The following is a 16,213-nucleotide window of genomic DNA, read 5'->3' on the forward strand; positions in this document are numbered from 1 at the left end:
TCATCATGCTGGGACAAATTCGTAGACGAATAGTCCCGTTGTCAGTGGCAATGCGTGAGATCTACTGTTTCTCGGTGGCGTAGCCACAATTTTTATTTAGGGAGGCGGGGGAGGTGTGGTAGGACGTGCCACCTATACTGGCTACGCCACTGACCTTGTTCGACAAGGGGGCTTTCCCGTCGAAAACTGTGTTCAATTTGTCTCGGCCTTGCGAGGGACGACGCAAACGTTGGCTCAGACGCTACCTGTTCTACTACTATTGATGACAGAATTTCTGGCGAGACCAAGGGCGAACGTTTGACAGGGACCCGCAATGACACTCTGCTTCGTGTTGCAGCCGCTTGTGTAATCTTTCGTCTACACGCGCCGGCGTATATACAGAGGGAACAACTCAATTCGCTTTATGTGATCGACTTATGTGTCACTCCTGCTTCTTTTTCTCTCCCCCCCCCTTAATTTCCCCCCTAAATATGGACTGATAGCTTGTCGCATGACTCTGATTGCTTTGATTGCATGTCATAATGACTACAAGCACCTCCAGATCTCAAATTCCATGCTTGTCGCGAGCTAGAACAAGCTGCCAACGCAGGCAACGTATATGAGATGATTCTCCGCGGCCGCGTTCCAGATGGAACACACTACATATAGACCAATTCCCATCGACGCATTGCTAAGTGAACCATACACCATGTGCCTTACCTGTCGAGAACCGTTAAAAGCTCTGCACACTGAGATTTCGTGAACCGCTCATGAAAGAGAAAGGAGAAAACTAGTTTACACGTGTTACACGTGTTACCGTGCATCCCCACACCAAGTAATTATGGATACTGCCCCTTCGGTCATCTGTCGAACTTCACCGCAATGCAGTACCGTAGCTCGATGGGCAACATTTTCAAAAAAAAAAAATATTTCCAAAAATCGACCGAATTTCAACAACTTTCAGCTAACAAAAGACGAGTAGGGGCTCCTTTCTAATAGTATACGGATTTACGCCACTTATTCGTAACTTCACTGCTGCGTTATCGCAGCGTTTTGGTCAGGTATAAAATAGCTATAATGCACCAGGGTAGTTACCACTAAGTGCAGTAAATCCGTATATTATTAAATTTTGGCTTATCTGTTGAACTCAGGCACGTACCCAGGGGGGGGCCCGGGGGGGCCCGGCCCCCCCCCCTCCCCACCCACGCCACCACTCCTCACATATTTCTAATGCGCCGCCAGATCAATGTTGAGACTTGGCAGCTATTAATCGGTCAGCATTATGCTGCCTTTTTCACTCCTTTTCGATGGCGGTAGTTATCGGCATCTCTTGTAATGTGAAGGACAGTTTTCTCATAGATTCCGCACCCGTGCTATTAACTCAAGATGCGTTCAGTTGTTCACTATCGCCTAGTTTCCTATTTTAATTATGTTACTTTTATTAATTTTTATTGCCCAACACAACCCTTATGTCACTATCTATTCAACCGTCACACGCATAGCTGTTGCTTTTGTTAGTTCAACCTTCATTGTTTAGGCTGATCCTGGGACCAGGAAAGGGATGCGGCTGTTACTGAGCTGGTCTGTACTCTCGTGGAACGAGTTGCGGCCGGAGAAAACGCCAATTGCGTTTAACTTATCCCTTTGCTTCATTATTTCCTTGAGTTACGGCTCGCCGCGAGGCTGGCAGATGCCCGCAACCATATACACGTGATATGGGTTAGATAAGGTGGGAAATAAAATAATGTTAAAGTGCGTCCATCATGAAATCCTGCAATAACCCTTAAACACATAAGCAAGATGACTGTCGCCCGTTACCTCGTCTGTTTTCCCTAATTGTATAGCACTTTTCGTGCAAAATTGGCAACTGGAAACAAAAATCGCAAGGAGTTGAGAAATTATGCGATCTACTAAGGGAGAGAGCCAAGGCAACAACCAAACTGCAAGGAAAAGCGAAAAATAAAAAATGTTAACCGTTGTTTATGAGAATATTTATGGATCGACATCTTTTTATTTAAAAAGGAAGTAGAGAAAACGCCGCCGGAAGTGGAGAACAATTACTTGCTTTGAATGACGCTTCTACAGTTATCGGTCGAACCGCCTGACGTAGCCACTTCTCTGCTGTGCTTTTTGGGTGTTTTTCTAACCTTTCGCGGTGAGCGCAGTACATCCAGAATCGCAGAGTCCTGCGCTCTACGCGGCTGTGTGGGACTGGCAGCCGCACAGCGTTACGCAATTCGCGGAACTGTCAAAACTGATCAACAAGGCGAAAATAACTGATATTCGAAACTATAACATGAGAAAGACTGAAGAAGCTGTAAAAAATGAACGCAGCCTGAAATCAGTAAAAAAGAAACCAAACCATGATGTGTACACTAAAAGATAATGTCATCAGCAATCTCGAAAATATAGTAAAAGCAGCGGAAAAATTCTAAGCTGACCTGTATAAAGTACTCAGAGGAGTCACGATACCTCACTTAGAAACAGTAATGAACAGGATACAGAAACTCTCCTATAACTAGCGATGAGGTCAGAAGGGCCCTGCAAGAAATGAAACGGTGAAGAGCGCGGGAGGAGAAGGTGGAATAACAGTCGATTTAATCAAAGATGGAGGAGACATAATGCTTGGAAAACTGGCAGCTCTTTATACGAAGTGTCTATCGACTGCAAGGGTCCCAGAAAACTGGAAGAATGCAAACATTATACTAATCAACAAAAAAGGAGACGTTAAAGAATTGAAAAATTATAGGACCATTAGCTTGCTCCCAGTATTATATAAAATATTTACCAAAATAATCTCCAATAGAATAAGGGCAACACTGGAGTTTGTCAACCAAGGCAACAGGCTGGCTTCAGGACGAGATACTTTACAATAGATCACATCCACGTCATCACTAAGGTTATCGCGAGATCTGCAGAGTACAATAAGCCTCTCTACGTGGCTTATATAGATTACGAAAAGGCATTTGATTCAGTAGAGATACCAGCAGTCATAGAGGCACTACGCAATCAAGGAGTACAGAACGCTCACGTAAAAAGCTTGGAAAATATTGCTACATGCGTGTGGTATTTGTTTGTTTGAACGAGGCGCGTGGGCGCCATCACTCCAGAAAAGAGGAGGAAGAACGAACTGAGCTCTCGCTGTGAATCTAACCGGTCAGCGCTGCACCCGTTGTTGTAAATATAATCTGTAAATAGCTTCTCGTCTTACTGACTCGTCCTTCGCGTAAGAATATCTACAGAGGTTCTACAGCTACCTTAATTCTACACAAGAAAAGCAGGGAGATACCTATAGAGAAAGGGGTCATACAGGGAAACACAATTTCTCCAAAGCTGTTCACTGCGTGCTTAGAAGAATTCAAGCTATTAAACTGGGAAGGCTTAGGAGTAAAGATCGACGGCAAATATCAAAAGACAGGGGCAAATAAAGATCGATGGCAATGTCATCGGCAACCTTCGGTTTGCCGATGACATTGTTCTATTCAACAACAATGCAGACGAGTTACAACAAATGATTGGAGACCTTAACTGAGAGAGTGTAAGAGTGGGGTTGAATATTAATATGCAGAAGGTGAAGATAATGATAAATAGTCGGGCAAAGGAACAAGACATCAGGCTCGCCAGTCGGCCACTAGAGACTGAGAAGGAGTTCTTTTACCTAGATCAATTAATCACAGGGAACCCTGATCATGAGAAGGAAATTCACAGAAGAATAAAAATAGGTTGGATCGCATACGGCAGACATTGCCAGCTCCTGACTGGAAGCTTACCATTATTATTGAAAAGTAAGGCGTGCACTCAGTGCATTTTGCCAGTGCTGACATATGGGGCAGAGACTTGAGATGAAGTTAAGAAACGCGCAAAGAGCGATCGAACGAAGATTGCCAGGCATAACGTTAAGAGAAAGAGAGCGGTTTGGATCAGAGAGCGAACGGGTATAGACGATATTCTAATTGACATCAAGAGGAAAAAAATGTAGCTGGGCAGGTCATGTAATGCGCAGATTAGATAAGCGTTGGACCATTAGGGTTACAGAATGGGTACCAAGAGAAGGGAAGCGCAGTAGAAGACGCCAGAAAACTATAGATGGTCCGATGAAATTAGGAAATTCGCGGGTGCTAGTTGGAATTGGTTGGCGGCAGGACAGGGGTAATTGGAGATCCCAGGGAGAGGCCTTCGTCCTGTAGTGGACATAAAACAGGCTGCTGCTGCTGCTGATGATGATGATGATGATTATGGAGGTGGTGGGCCCCCCCCGAAAAAAAATCCTGGGTACGTGCCTGGTTGAACTATAATGTATTAAAGGTGCTGCCCAGTGACCGACATTAGTGCACAGTGGTGAAGTTCGACATGTGGTTAAAGGGGCAATGTCCCAAATTTCTGGGCATGTTCATCCAGCACATCTACACTTAAAGATGGACGAGTTCCACTACGGAATCTTTTTTAGGACTCTGCACAAACTTACGCAAACTTCAGCGAAACATAATTTGACTCTTATTGGCGTACAAAGTAGGAACTGCCGTCGTACCTGCTTAAAGTTGTCTCCCACGTTACGATAGGCGTCAGCAGCGTGGATAGCACCGTTGTATCCTCCGGCTGAGACGGTCCCTTGGCGATGATGAAATAGAAAGCCAGGACGGCGATCATGATGATGCACACGGCCAGCAGGAACCAGCAGACGGCAACGAGCGCCGCGTTGCCCTCCTTGTGCTCCACGACCACTCCTCCTGCACCTTTACGGGCGCCCTTTTTCCTTTTCCTTTTTTTCTTCTCGCCCTTCTTGCCCTTCTTGCCCTTCTCGCCCTTCTTGCCCTTCTTGCCCTTCTTGCCCTTCTTTCTCTTCTTGCCCTTCTTGCCCTTTTCCTTAGACTTCTTGCCTTTTTTCGAATCAGTCTTGTCTTCTGGTTTCTCAGGTCCTTTGGCCCCAGTCTCAGCCCCAACCGCGACTCCCTCCGCTGGCACTAACGGGCGCACGTCTGCTGCCAACATCTGGGTCATTTTAGGATCGAGGCCGGTCGTCGCCGTGTCCACTCCGGGGCCTTCCGGCTGTGATGGACGCCGCGGAGCCACCTCGGCCACCGGCTGCACGGTAACGCTGGGCTCCGCGACTATTATCGGTGCTGCCTCAACTCCCGTTGCTAAAACAGCGGCCACTTTCTCCTTGCTGTGTCTCCTTTTCGTCTTCGAGTCTTTTTTGCCCTTTTCCTTGTGCTTTTTCTTGTGCTTTTTCTTGTGCTTCTTGTGCCCTTGTGCTGGTGGCGGAGCTTCGCCCTTTGCTGGAACGGGCTGCTCGACTGATGCGCCTGCGGGGGCTCCTGTGGCGTCGTACTGCAATGCAGCCGAGGATGCGGCGGGCAGCGGCTCCGCCAACGATGCCGTTTGGCTAGTGCCGAGGGACGTGACGCCGGTCGTCCTGCTCGTCGGGCTCTGAACGGATGGCGTGGCAGGCGCGCTCGTCAGCGCGCCCGCCGGCGTGAGCACCGACTTGCCCTTGGGTTTCTTCTTTCTCTTTTTCTTTTTCGCGTCGCGCGGCTTGGGCGGCCTGCTCTCTTTGAGGGAGATGCTCTGCGGACAAATGCGCACAACGCTGGCCCGTCGACCGGGCGAAGGCGGCGTCGGAACGAGCGACGGAGTGGGCCTAATGATTGAGCCTCGACGACCTATGTGGCTGGTGGACCACTTCATCGCGCGGGACGGCTCGCATGTCGGAGGCGTGCTCATGCCCCAACGATACGTGGAGAAGAACATCTCGCGTACGAAGCTCGGCATCGTCGACGTGGACCACTTGAACGTGGTCTCATCAGCGGTACCGGTCTCTGGTGCCTTGCGCTGCTTCGCCCTGAGGGCCTTCTTAAGCTTCGCCGCATGACGAGCGGTGGCAGTGTCCAAGTCCACCTCACCGGGCGCACGAGGCACGGCTCCCTCCTCCAGTGAAAGTGCACTCCTGGGTGCAGAAACAGACCGCCGCCTCGCGGGTGACTGCAGCATGAGCGGCATTGCAGCGGCTCCTTCGAAGGCTTCCAGGTACTCTTCCAGCTCCTGCGCTCCGGCCGGTACACTCAGCGATTGTCTAGATTTTCTTCCGGCTGGCTTGCGCTCGAGCTCTTTACCCGAGGCAGCGCTGTCGAACGTGGGCGGCACAGCTGGCGTACTCTCGAGTTGTTTGGACCTCCTCCTCGAATCGGAAGACCCCTTCATTATGCTGCGCTTCGGCACCGGAAGCTCCGAAGTCAGTTCGGCCGTCTTGTCTCCAGCTGCCGTGTGCTCGTCGAGCTTCGCTTCTTCTCCCGACGCTGGAAGACCCCGCTGGTGCTTAAGCGCAATCTGACTGATCGTACCCGTCTCCACTTCCATTTTTTTCGCGGAACCCTTCGGCTGATGTCGCTTATCCTTGTGTTTCTTTTTTCCTTTCTTCTTGTGCCCCTTCTTCGGTGCTCCACTCTGCGACGCGGTGTGCATGTCGGATACAGATGTAAGCGCGCTCTTTTCCGCGTCGCCTTTCTCTTTGGACTTCTTTTTCTTTCCGCCGGCTTTCTTTTTCTTGTGCCCTTTCTTCGACGCGCTTTCTTTGCCGGAACCAAGCGTACTCTTTCCCACCTCTGTAATCGCTTCCCCTTCCGGCACCTTCTCAGCCTGCTTTTCCGTCGCGCTTGCAGCAGCTTTGTCCATGCCATAGTATCCCTCTTCTGGAGTCTTCCAGGGCGCAATCCTGGACTCCACGGCCTTATCACGTTCCGCTACGTCCAGAGCAGTGACAGCTGTGCTCTCCACTAGACGACTGTCGTCCCTATCTTTCGGCTTCTTTTTGTGACGCTTAGAAGGTTTCTCCGGCCAAGCCACAGTTTCAGGCTTTTCTTCGCGCGGCAAGTCAGCGTAAGTCGCCGTCTCCCCTTTCTCGGCCTGTTTCCTGTCCACAGCACCCTGCCGAGCCCCTTCAATTTCACGACCGATGGGAACGCCGCCGGGAGCCTCTTTGTGTGGGCTAGCCGGTTCCATTGCTTCGACCTCTTTCAGCAGCGCCTCCTCCATGTCGACCAAAATATCATGCACGCCTTCAGCATGACGTTCTGGGGAGTCGTCGTCGTCGGGAGGCTTTTGGCCATCGACATCCAGTGGCGCGGTTTTTACCTCAACCGGAAGCGACTCTTCAACGACGGCCAACATTTTGAGCTCCTCCTTAATCATATCATCTAGCACTCCGGCTTCCGCTATCTTTGGAAGTGCGTCGTCCTCCGGTTGTTGGCGTTTCTTCGACTTCTTCTTTTTCTTTTTTTTGACGGCTCCAGGTGAAGAGACTTCAGCGTCGCCCTGCTCCTCGCCTTCTTTCTTCAGCGTCTTCTCTGCCTGCTTCGACATCTCTCTGGGCTTATTCCCGGCAGCGCCGGAAGAAGCCGCTCCCATGGCACTGGATTTTCGGCGCTTTGTCGAGAGCGTCGTTCCCTCCGTCTGCGTTTTCTCTTCATCTTGGGCAGACTTTTTCCCCTTCTTTCTTTTCTTCTCTGCGCCAGTACCACTCGAAGACACCGCCTCTCTAACGCCGGATATTCGGCGTTTTGACTTCAGTGTGGTTTCGTCCACTTCCGTTTTCTCTTCTTCATGGGCATACTTCCTAGGTTTTCTTTTCTTCTTCGTCGTTTCTGTCGCGCCAGTAGAAGTAATCTCGGTGTCTGCCGCCGCGGCCTTGCCTTTTTTCCTGCGTTTAGGTCTCTGTTTTTTGTCCTCTGCAAAAATCTTTACATCATCGTCTACCTGAGCAGCGAGCGACTCTTCTATTCTACCCAGAATGCCCTGAACATCCTCTGTAGTTCCGCGCTTTAGAGACTCTCCACCAGAAGCCCTTCTGATAGCGGCAGCTATTTCCGCTGCCTTGACCTGGTCCACGAGCGACTCTTCCATCCTCTCCAGAATGCCCTGAACATCCTCTGTAGTTCCGCGCTTTAGAGACTCTCCACCAGAAGCCCTTCTGATAGCGGCAGCTATTTCCGCTGCCTTGACCTGGTCCTCGAGCGACTCTTCCATCCTATCCAGAATGCCCTGAACACCCTCTGTAGTTTCACGCTTCAGAGATTCTCCACCAGAAGCTCTTCTCATAGCGGCAGCTATTTCTGCTGCCTTGACCTGGTCCACGAGTGACTCTTCCATCCTGTCCAGAATGTCCGGAATGCCTCCTGCAGTTTCGTACTTCAGATACTCTCCGCCAGAAGCCCTTCTGACAGCGGCGGCTGTTTCCGCTGCTTTGACCTCGTCTGTTAGCGAGTCTTCCATCCTGTCCAGAATGCTAGGCACTCCTTCCATCGTTTCGCGTCTCAGCAATTCGTCGCTGGGTGGGGCAACTCCGCCACTCTCGTCGACGGGCGCGCCGGCACGCGGCCTGGTCTCCTTGGAAATCGCCGCAAAGCGAGCGCGAGCGTCCGCAGTCGGAATTTGACCGCCGACTTCGCCTCGGCCTATGGACTGCCGTCGCTTGCGCGCCTTTGGAACTCGCCATGCCCTAGCATAAGGATCCCAGACCGGTTGAGCGGCGCGCCATTCGGGCATGTATCCCCTTGGAACTTGCCATGGCGGGGCATATGCTCCTCTCGGGGGTCCTGGAGGGCCCCTGACGAGCTGGCTGCGGCTGTCGGAGCGCGGCGGAGCAAGCAGCCGTCCGATGATCTTCTCCACGTTCATCGATATGGATCGCAAAAGCATCCCCTGGCTGCTTCCCGCCGCGGTTGGCTTACTGAACTCGATGTCAATGTTGACCGCACGCTTTCCCGGGGAGACAGGCGAAAGGGCCACAGCGGAAGATATTTCTATGGAAGATGCAGCGTCTGCTGCGGCAAGATCCCTCAGGGAGAGCGGCCTGCCGTGCTTGGCGGTGCTCGGCGCCATTGAGCTGCGGCGTTCGGCAGGTCGGTCCGCACCGCGACATTTTACCTCCACGGTGACCGAACTGGAACTGGGCCAGCGATCCGAGTTCACGCCGTCCGCAGCACCGGCTACCCCTACATCACGCTCGGGCGGCGCCGTCGAAGGCTGCTGTCGGCGTCGGGCCATCGGCACAGGGCGCCGTTCGCTCTGCACGCTCGGAGGGACAGTGGGTGGACCATAGCGCTGCTCCGCACAGGCGGCGGCGGCAACGTCCTCGTCGCCGGCCTTGGCCACATAGCACGTGGTGTCGCCCATCTCGTACCTCGCCCTGGAAGGGCTGGCGTTGCGCTGTCCTCGCAGAAGTGACTGCTTCCTGTCTTTTCGGGCCACCGCACCTGGTGCCTGTGAAGCGGCGGAGCGATGGCGGACGCGAGCTCCCGCGGTCGACTCCGCTGGAGTGCCGTCAGTCGGTGACCTCGCCCTGGACGTCGCGGCTGCGTGACTCCGCCGAGAGTGCGGCTCGAGCTCTGGGGCGTCTCGCCGTCGCTTCGACTGGCGCTCGGGGCTCGCCGACGAGTGACGTGATCCGACGCGTTGAGACCGTCGCAGTGCGGGCTCGGCGCTGTGGCGTTGCCGCTGGCGCCCGTTGGCGAATCTGTCCTTGATGTCGCTCATCGTAGATGCGAGGCGTAGGCGTCCAAGAATTCTAGGCGGCCGCTTCTCGATTTCTCGTGAGAACGTGAAGCACGCGGGCTCGGGACTGGTTGATGACGATGACCGTGCGTAGCGGCCGAATACGGTTTTTGTTGTACGGTTGATGTTGACCAGAGACGGTGGCGCATACCGGCTGTAAAACCGAGCGACTTAGTGAAGCTATTCCGAAATACGCAAGATCACTTCGGTTAATAAAGCTCCTCCCAGGTGTCGTCAAGGAAAGCGTGATATTTAGGAGAGCCTAATAAAACGTCAAGACGAAAAGTTAATGAAACGAGGAAGAAAAGGAAGTGGGACTGAGCAGTCAGAAGCGGATCAATGCAACTTCTTCTTTGTCGTTGTGCACTTCTCTCACAGCACCTAATGGATCTCAGGTTTCGTGATTTTTTAAATCATTAGTACCTCAGCGCTTAACTTAGTAGTGATCCCTATCAAAATATCCGAAGTACACTGTTTCTTAATGGGCGTCAAAATGCACCATTCCCCGTGACTCGTGGTGTTTGTCAAGGGTGCCCTCTATTGATTATGATGAAGCCTCAATTATTTCCAGTACTATTAATTCTCAGTCTCAAGCCATTTCTTAGCTCAGCACTGAGAGAGCCTTACGTGCGCGGCTTCCCACATGCCTGGTATAGAGGTTCTGTGAAGGCAAAAGCCTTTTCCAATGACCTCGTATTGCATCTCGGGGAAGAAAGACAGTTTATCCCGTACCGTTCGCTTTTTCACTTACTACAGATATACTGTAAGTGTGGCAGAATTTTTCAAAATGTCATTTTGTTCACTAGTTCCCCACAGACACGCCTAAGTCCCTTTTTCCGTCTTCAAAAGAGCGTTTCTATTCGTATTTTAGGCATTTTGATTACGATGGCGTACCAGGCTCTGTGTGACTTTCAATTTCCTTCAACATGCGTAAGATGAAATATTCAGAATGTTGAAGGGTGTTACTTACCCTTATTACTCAGTACTCAGTGCAGTCTGTATATCTTGCGGCTATGTGTGGTACGTTTATCACGTTGTAGAGCCACCGGCCATTACGGGTTACTATAGATCTATAGGACTATAGTCCATTTTTGGTTCCTTCTTCTGGTCGGGTAGTACAGAACTGTGTCTGTTCGCTGCCGACTGCTTGTTCTGCGATGTCCGCCTCGCCCGTTACAAGGTGATCAGTGTCCAGCACGTGAACTCGCCTGCTACTGCCACGGCAAAAAGATTCGTTACCTGTTACCGGGCTTACGCTTAAATTGTGGGCCGCATGGTATTATACGCCCTGCATTTTACTCTACGGCCCTAGCATTTTATCGCCACGTACGACAGGTACGTGTCCTGATGTACACTTCCTCGAAAACTGTGTCGTGAATACAATGTCGGCCTTACTCCTTCCTGTGGTTTCGCCGGCGCGCCGCGCACGTTCGACAGATGTGTCGTGGGGTGCGATAACGGCATCCTTTCTGCCTGGTCACCTATACGCGGTTTCACGTGGCGTCTAGGGTGGCAAGTGCTCCCAACGCGTCACAGACCAGAGCGGTGGGGCATGGTCCCATCTTCGCTGTGTCCCAACTGCCCCCTTCAATAATCCAACAAGTATGTGATGATATGCAATGCGCCGTTGGATAGTTTGGAGGGCTGTGCTTGCTGGTTCCCTTGGCATTGGAGTTAATCGCTTTATCATATCTGGTTACCGCGTGCGTGGCCGCTTCGTGTGACACTTAATTGCTGCGGGGGGCCTTATGTCTGTGGCGTAACCGGTGCGAGGCGGTTGCCGGGGGACATCTTTGCCGCACTCGATGCATCCACGTCTGGAGCTGCTTCGCTCTGAGATGATGTCGTTTCGTTCCGAGGAGTTGTCATTCCTTGGGGAAGGGGAGTTCCTTAGACAGTGGTCATGCCGTTTCCGGTCGGTACTTGATGGACACGTGTGGCTTAATTTTCCACCAGCCTCGTTCTTGTATCCAGGCCATCAAAAGCATTCATGTACATGGTATGTAGGTGCCCATGATTTCTGTGCTTGCGTGCTCTCGTGTGCGTGTGGATTTTTGGATATACACATCTCATAGCATCAGCACATAATTATGTAAAGTGCCCGTCACATCGTTGTACATAAACTTTATGTACTCGTACACATTCAACACCGCTTTGTATAATGCGACGATTAGTTTATGCGCAACTGCGTTTCTATTGGTCTAAGTCGTTATACGTTAGCGAGGCCATGCGGACTCGGACACATCTTCGAAAGCGTGTCGTGTATGCAATGTTCAGTACTTTGTACACGTTATAATCCTGGTAGTATTGTGCCGTTATTGTTCCTCAAGATATTCTATCATCTTTTGCTGAAATAAACTATTTCTAAGCGCATAGACACTGTCGGTGGTATTGTGTCGTCATACATACGGTGTCCGCTGGACACCGCTTTACGGGGAAGCGTTGAAATGCCGCCATTGTTCAGTGTTCAAGAAGTTCTGGCATGATATATTTAAATATTCCTTTCTTTTGTGCTAAATGAGAGTCTTAGTATTTGTATTTTTCCCCTATAGGGTGTAGAGGTCCTGGACTTTAACGCAAGGAAAGTAATAATGAGTCGAATATACCATGTCAGTACTATATTGTCACGATTCACAAGCAACAGGAACTGATAAAAAAGGGCAGGATACTTTAATTGCAGGCCAACTGAAAAACGATCGCGCAGGGACCTCTTCTCTTCCGCAATGCGCGAGGTCGTCTTCCTCTACGTGCCGCGTATATAATGGATGTGGCATTTGCCTCCCTCCAGAGAGAGTATCGTCCCGATGCTCACTTAGCGGCAGGAAGATGTGTCAGACGAGGTGTGGGCACTTCAATCCGAACAATAGGGCTTCATGCGCACAATGTGCACAACTTCTGGTGGACGTTGCCTCGCCCTGGAGGAAGCAGGACGGTCAGGGATGACCTCATAGTTCAGGTCGCTGAGACACCGTAAAACCTTGTACGGACCAAAGTACCGCCTGAGTATATATATAGCTTTTCTGAAAGCCCTCCCCGACGGATGGGACGCCAAACCCATACTTTGTCGCCTGGCTGATATGTAATGTGGCGGCGCCGTATATTGTAGCGTCGAGCATCGTAGTCCTGTTGTCGGGCGATTCTGACGCGGGCGAGTTGTCTCGCTTCGTCAGCACGTTGAGCGAAAGCTTCAGCGTCCGTGCCTCTATCACCGCAGTCATGTGGCAACATCGCATCGAGCATCGTCGTCACTTCACGGCCATGAAGAGGGCTAAATGGTGTCTTTCGCGTTGTTTCCTGTTGATCAGTGTAGTGAGCGAATGTGATGTGCGGTATAATGTCATCCTAATTTTTGTGATCTACGTCTACGTACACATTCAGCATATCGGCGACAGTCTTGTTCAAGCGTTCTGTTAGGCCGTTCGTTTGCGGGTGACAGGCTGTGGTCTTTCCGTGAGCCGTGCCGCTGTGGCTAAGCACTGTCTTTAGAAGTGTAGCCATATGGGAAGTCCCTCTGTCCGTTATTATCACCGCTGGTGCACCGTGCCTCAGAACCACGTTTTCAATAAGGAATCGCGCTGCTTCGACGGCGGTGCCAGTTGGAAGGGCTTTGGTTTCTGCATAGCGTGTCAGGTAATCGGTGGCAACTATGACCCACTTATTGCCAGTATTGGAAGTTGGAAATGGTCCGAGAAGGTCCATCCCGATTTGGGAAAATGGGGTCGTGGGCACTTGGACTGGTTGTAGTAACCCAGCTGCTTTCATATATATATGGTGGTTTGCGTCGCTGACAATCGAGGCACGTGCGCACGTAATGTTTCACAAAGGTGGCAATCCTTGGCCAGTGAGAAAGAGAAACCACTTCATGTAGTCGCCTGCAGAACCACACCATGACTAAATGGCGCCGTGACGCGGGCCCTGACGTCTTCTCAGCGGGTGGTCTCTACTCAACTCCAGCGCGTGTTACTCCCGCGGTCGGTCGCCCTGAGGAGCAACGTTCCGTCGGTTTCGCTCAGCCTTTGTCTTTCAAGAGCCGCCGAGACCTGCTGGACGGCCCAGGTTTGGCTTTCGTGGTCCTAGCATTCCGCCGCAGCCGCGAGTCGCGGCGGAATCGTTGTACTTGTCGAAGCGTCGTCGGGGAACTTGGCGCAATCCCATAGGATGTGCATCAGGGTGGCCCTCTCCCGCTGGCACACGCGGCACACATCACTAACACATAATTTCGGGAATAGATGAGTCATTAACACTGGGGTGGGTAAGGAACCAGTTTGCAATTGTCTGAACAGCACCGTCTCCGCTCGGCTTAATTAGCCCCGGGTGCGGGGGTAATATTTCTCTTTGACTTGGGCCAGTGTACGCGTGTAGCCGAGGTGGCCAGATGTTGTTTCATCATGGCAGGCTTGCAAGACCTTATGACGGAGGCACGTTGGGACGACAAGTAGGCGGCTGCTTCCGCTTGCAGAGAAGTCTTGTAACGAACATTATTACGGAAGCAGAATGATGGCAAGCTCTTTGCAGATGTTTTGGGCGCACTTGTAATCCGGCCTTCTAAAAATTCAATAAGCGGAATGAGTTCGCTGTCTTCCCGCTGCTGACGAGCAATTGTGGCCGTGTCTAGAACACATAAAAAAGCCATGTCTTTGTCATCTCCTGTGACTTCCTGCTCACTCGGTGACCTTGAAAGACAGTCGGCGTCGGAGTGCTTTCGTCCGGACTTGTACACCACTGTCATATCGAATAATTAGGAACCAACGCACTAGTCGACCGGACGGATACTTGAAGTTCGTCAGCCAGCAAAGTGAGTGATGATCGCTGACAACACTGAAGGAACGGCCATAGAGATACGGGCGAAACTTCATAACTGCCCATACCACCGCAAGGCATTCCTTTTCTGCGGTTGAGTAATTAAACTCAGCACGTGAGAGCGTCCTGCTTGCGTATGCAATGACTCTCTCGGCTGAGTCTTGCCACTGCAGGAGCACAGTGCTAGCGTCCGTATGAATCATGGTAGGAGCGTCAAAGTGAGCCAGTACAGGAGGTATTTGCAGACGCTGTCGGCGATTCATTCTTAAACGCTGCTTGTTCTTCGACCCATACGAAGGCAACGTCTTCTCTTGTAAGGCGCGTTAACGGTGAAGCTATATGTGAAAAATTGGCTATAAATATTCGGTAATACGAGCAGAGACCTAAGAAACGCCTCACTGCATTCTTATCCGTTGGCGTTGGAAACTTTGCGACGGTCGTGATCTTGTCGGGTTCAGGGCGGACGCCTTGATGACTTACAACATGACTTAAGAACTGGAGTTCCTCGAAACCAAAGTGACACTTTTCTTCTTTTAGTGTTAAAGGGACCCTGAAACGCTTTTGACGATTTTCTACAAACGTACTGAGTCGTTAGAGTAGGTCCTTCTGATCATTAATTGACACATCTAAGTGTTTCGCGTAAAGCGTGCAATTTATTATAAGGTTTTAAAAATGCACATCGCTGCCGATCGCAGCGCACTGCTCGGCGGAATTTTAAGCCGCCCCTACCCATATGACGGAAATCACCCATATGACGTCAGTGGGGCGAGCTATCCGACTGGCTGACCAGGGTGCGCGGTCGATAATTTTTCCAACTTTATGGTAAACAATCTGATCTTCGTAATAGTTGGAATGTTAGTTAACTTGTTTTTATAAAAATAAAGAAACAAAAAGAATGCACAAGAACAATTTTTCAGTACACTTAAGCACTTCCGGCACACAGCAAGTGTCGTCTGTATAGTGTACTAGAATAATAGACATTATTCTAGTACAGTATAGTCGTCTGCTTGTGTTACAACGTACTCCATTTTGACGAGAGCTCCACCGTCAGTTTCGGTCTGTCTTTTCGCGAGCGCTACGGTTCGACTTTGTTGCGTTGTGGACTGCAAACGTAGCGACTAGCAATATATGTCCAGCTGCGACGTCGTGTCTCTCTGCAATCTGGTAGACGAGCGGACTGGCTGCAGCGCATCGGACTGCCGCTATCCGAACGGCGCCAGGATTTGCGCGATTGCGGCCGTCACTTTACACCGCAGTTCGATGGGGGCATTTCGCCCCCATCGAACTGCGGCCGCCGTGGCCGGGATTCGATCCCACGACCTCGTGCTCAGCAGCCTAACACCATATCAGAGGCAGCTCAAAGGTAAATTTGCTTGCTGCTGCTGCCAGTACGCTTCCTCGCTCCAGCGTTCTGAGAGAGATTTTCCGTGGTCATCTAGCGACATGCCTGACCTATACAAAACATCATATTGCGAAAATTGCCATAGCACACTAGACGTACATCACTTGCTCTGGCCGTGTGGTCGGACCCACGCAAACAAGGATCACGACTCCGCCAGGCTACAAGACGCATTACGCAGCACGGACCTGGCGGAGCAGCTCTGGGCCGTCCAGCGAGCCCACGATGCGGCCAGGGAGTTCCAACTCCCGGTCCCAACGTGGGAGTAGCCCGCTCTATGGGACCTTGCGCCCCGTAGCTCGCAGGACCTTTCTATAAAGTTACTCCATCCATCTAGCGAGATGTGTTCATTTGCTTGTGCGTGAATGTATGCTTTTTAGTTTGCGAGCGAATGTTTACAAGTTTATACAGTCAATAAAACTACCGCCCTTACTTTGTAGGGCTGTTTACCAATTTGCTATTGCAATCAATGCTTCACCTTTTGGGTGA

The 16,213-nt window shown here is 51.1% G+C and overlaps 1 protein-coding gene across 1 annotated transcript in view; it reads right to left on the reverse strand.

The window, feature by feature from the left end:
- Positions 1-9,582, reverse strand: part of LOC142575779 (uncharacterized) — a 37,956-nt gene extending 28,374 nt beyond the window's left edge. Inside the window, exon 1 of the mRNA XM_075685414.1 lies at positions 4,508-9,582. Within this exon, the coding sequence (XP_075541529.1) occupies positions 4,508-9,507 (5,000 nt within the window). The 5' untranslated portion in view covers positions 9,508-9,582. The remainder of the gene's footprint in view (positions 1-4,507) is intronic.
- Positions 9,583-16,213: the final 6,631 nt, after the last annotated feature.

Source organism: Dermacentor variabilis, chromosome 3 (genome assembly GCF_050947875.1).
Source record: "Dermacentor variabilis isolate Ectoservices chromosome 3, ASM5094787v1, whole genome shotgun sequence".
NCBI classification, from domain to species: Eukaryota; Metazoa; Arthropoda; class Arachnida; order Ixodida; family Ixodidae; genus Dermacentor; species Dermacentor variabilis.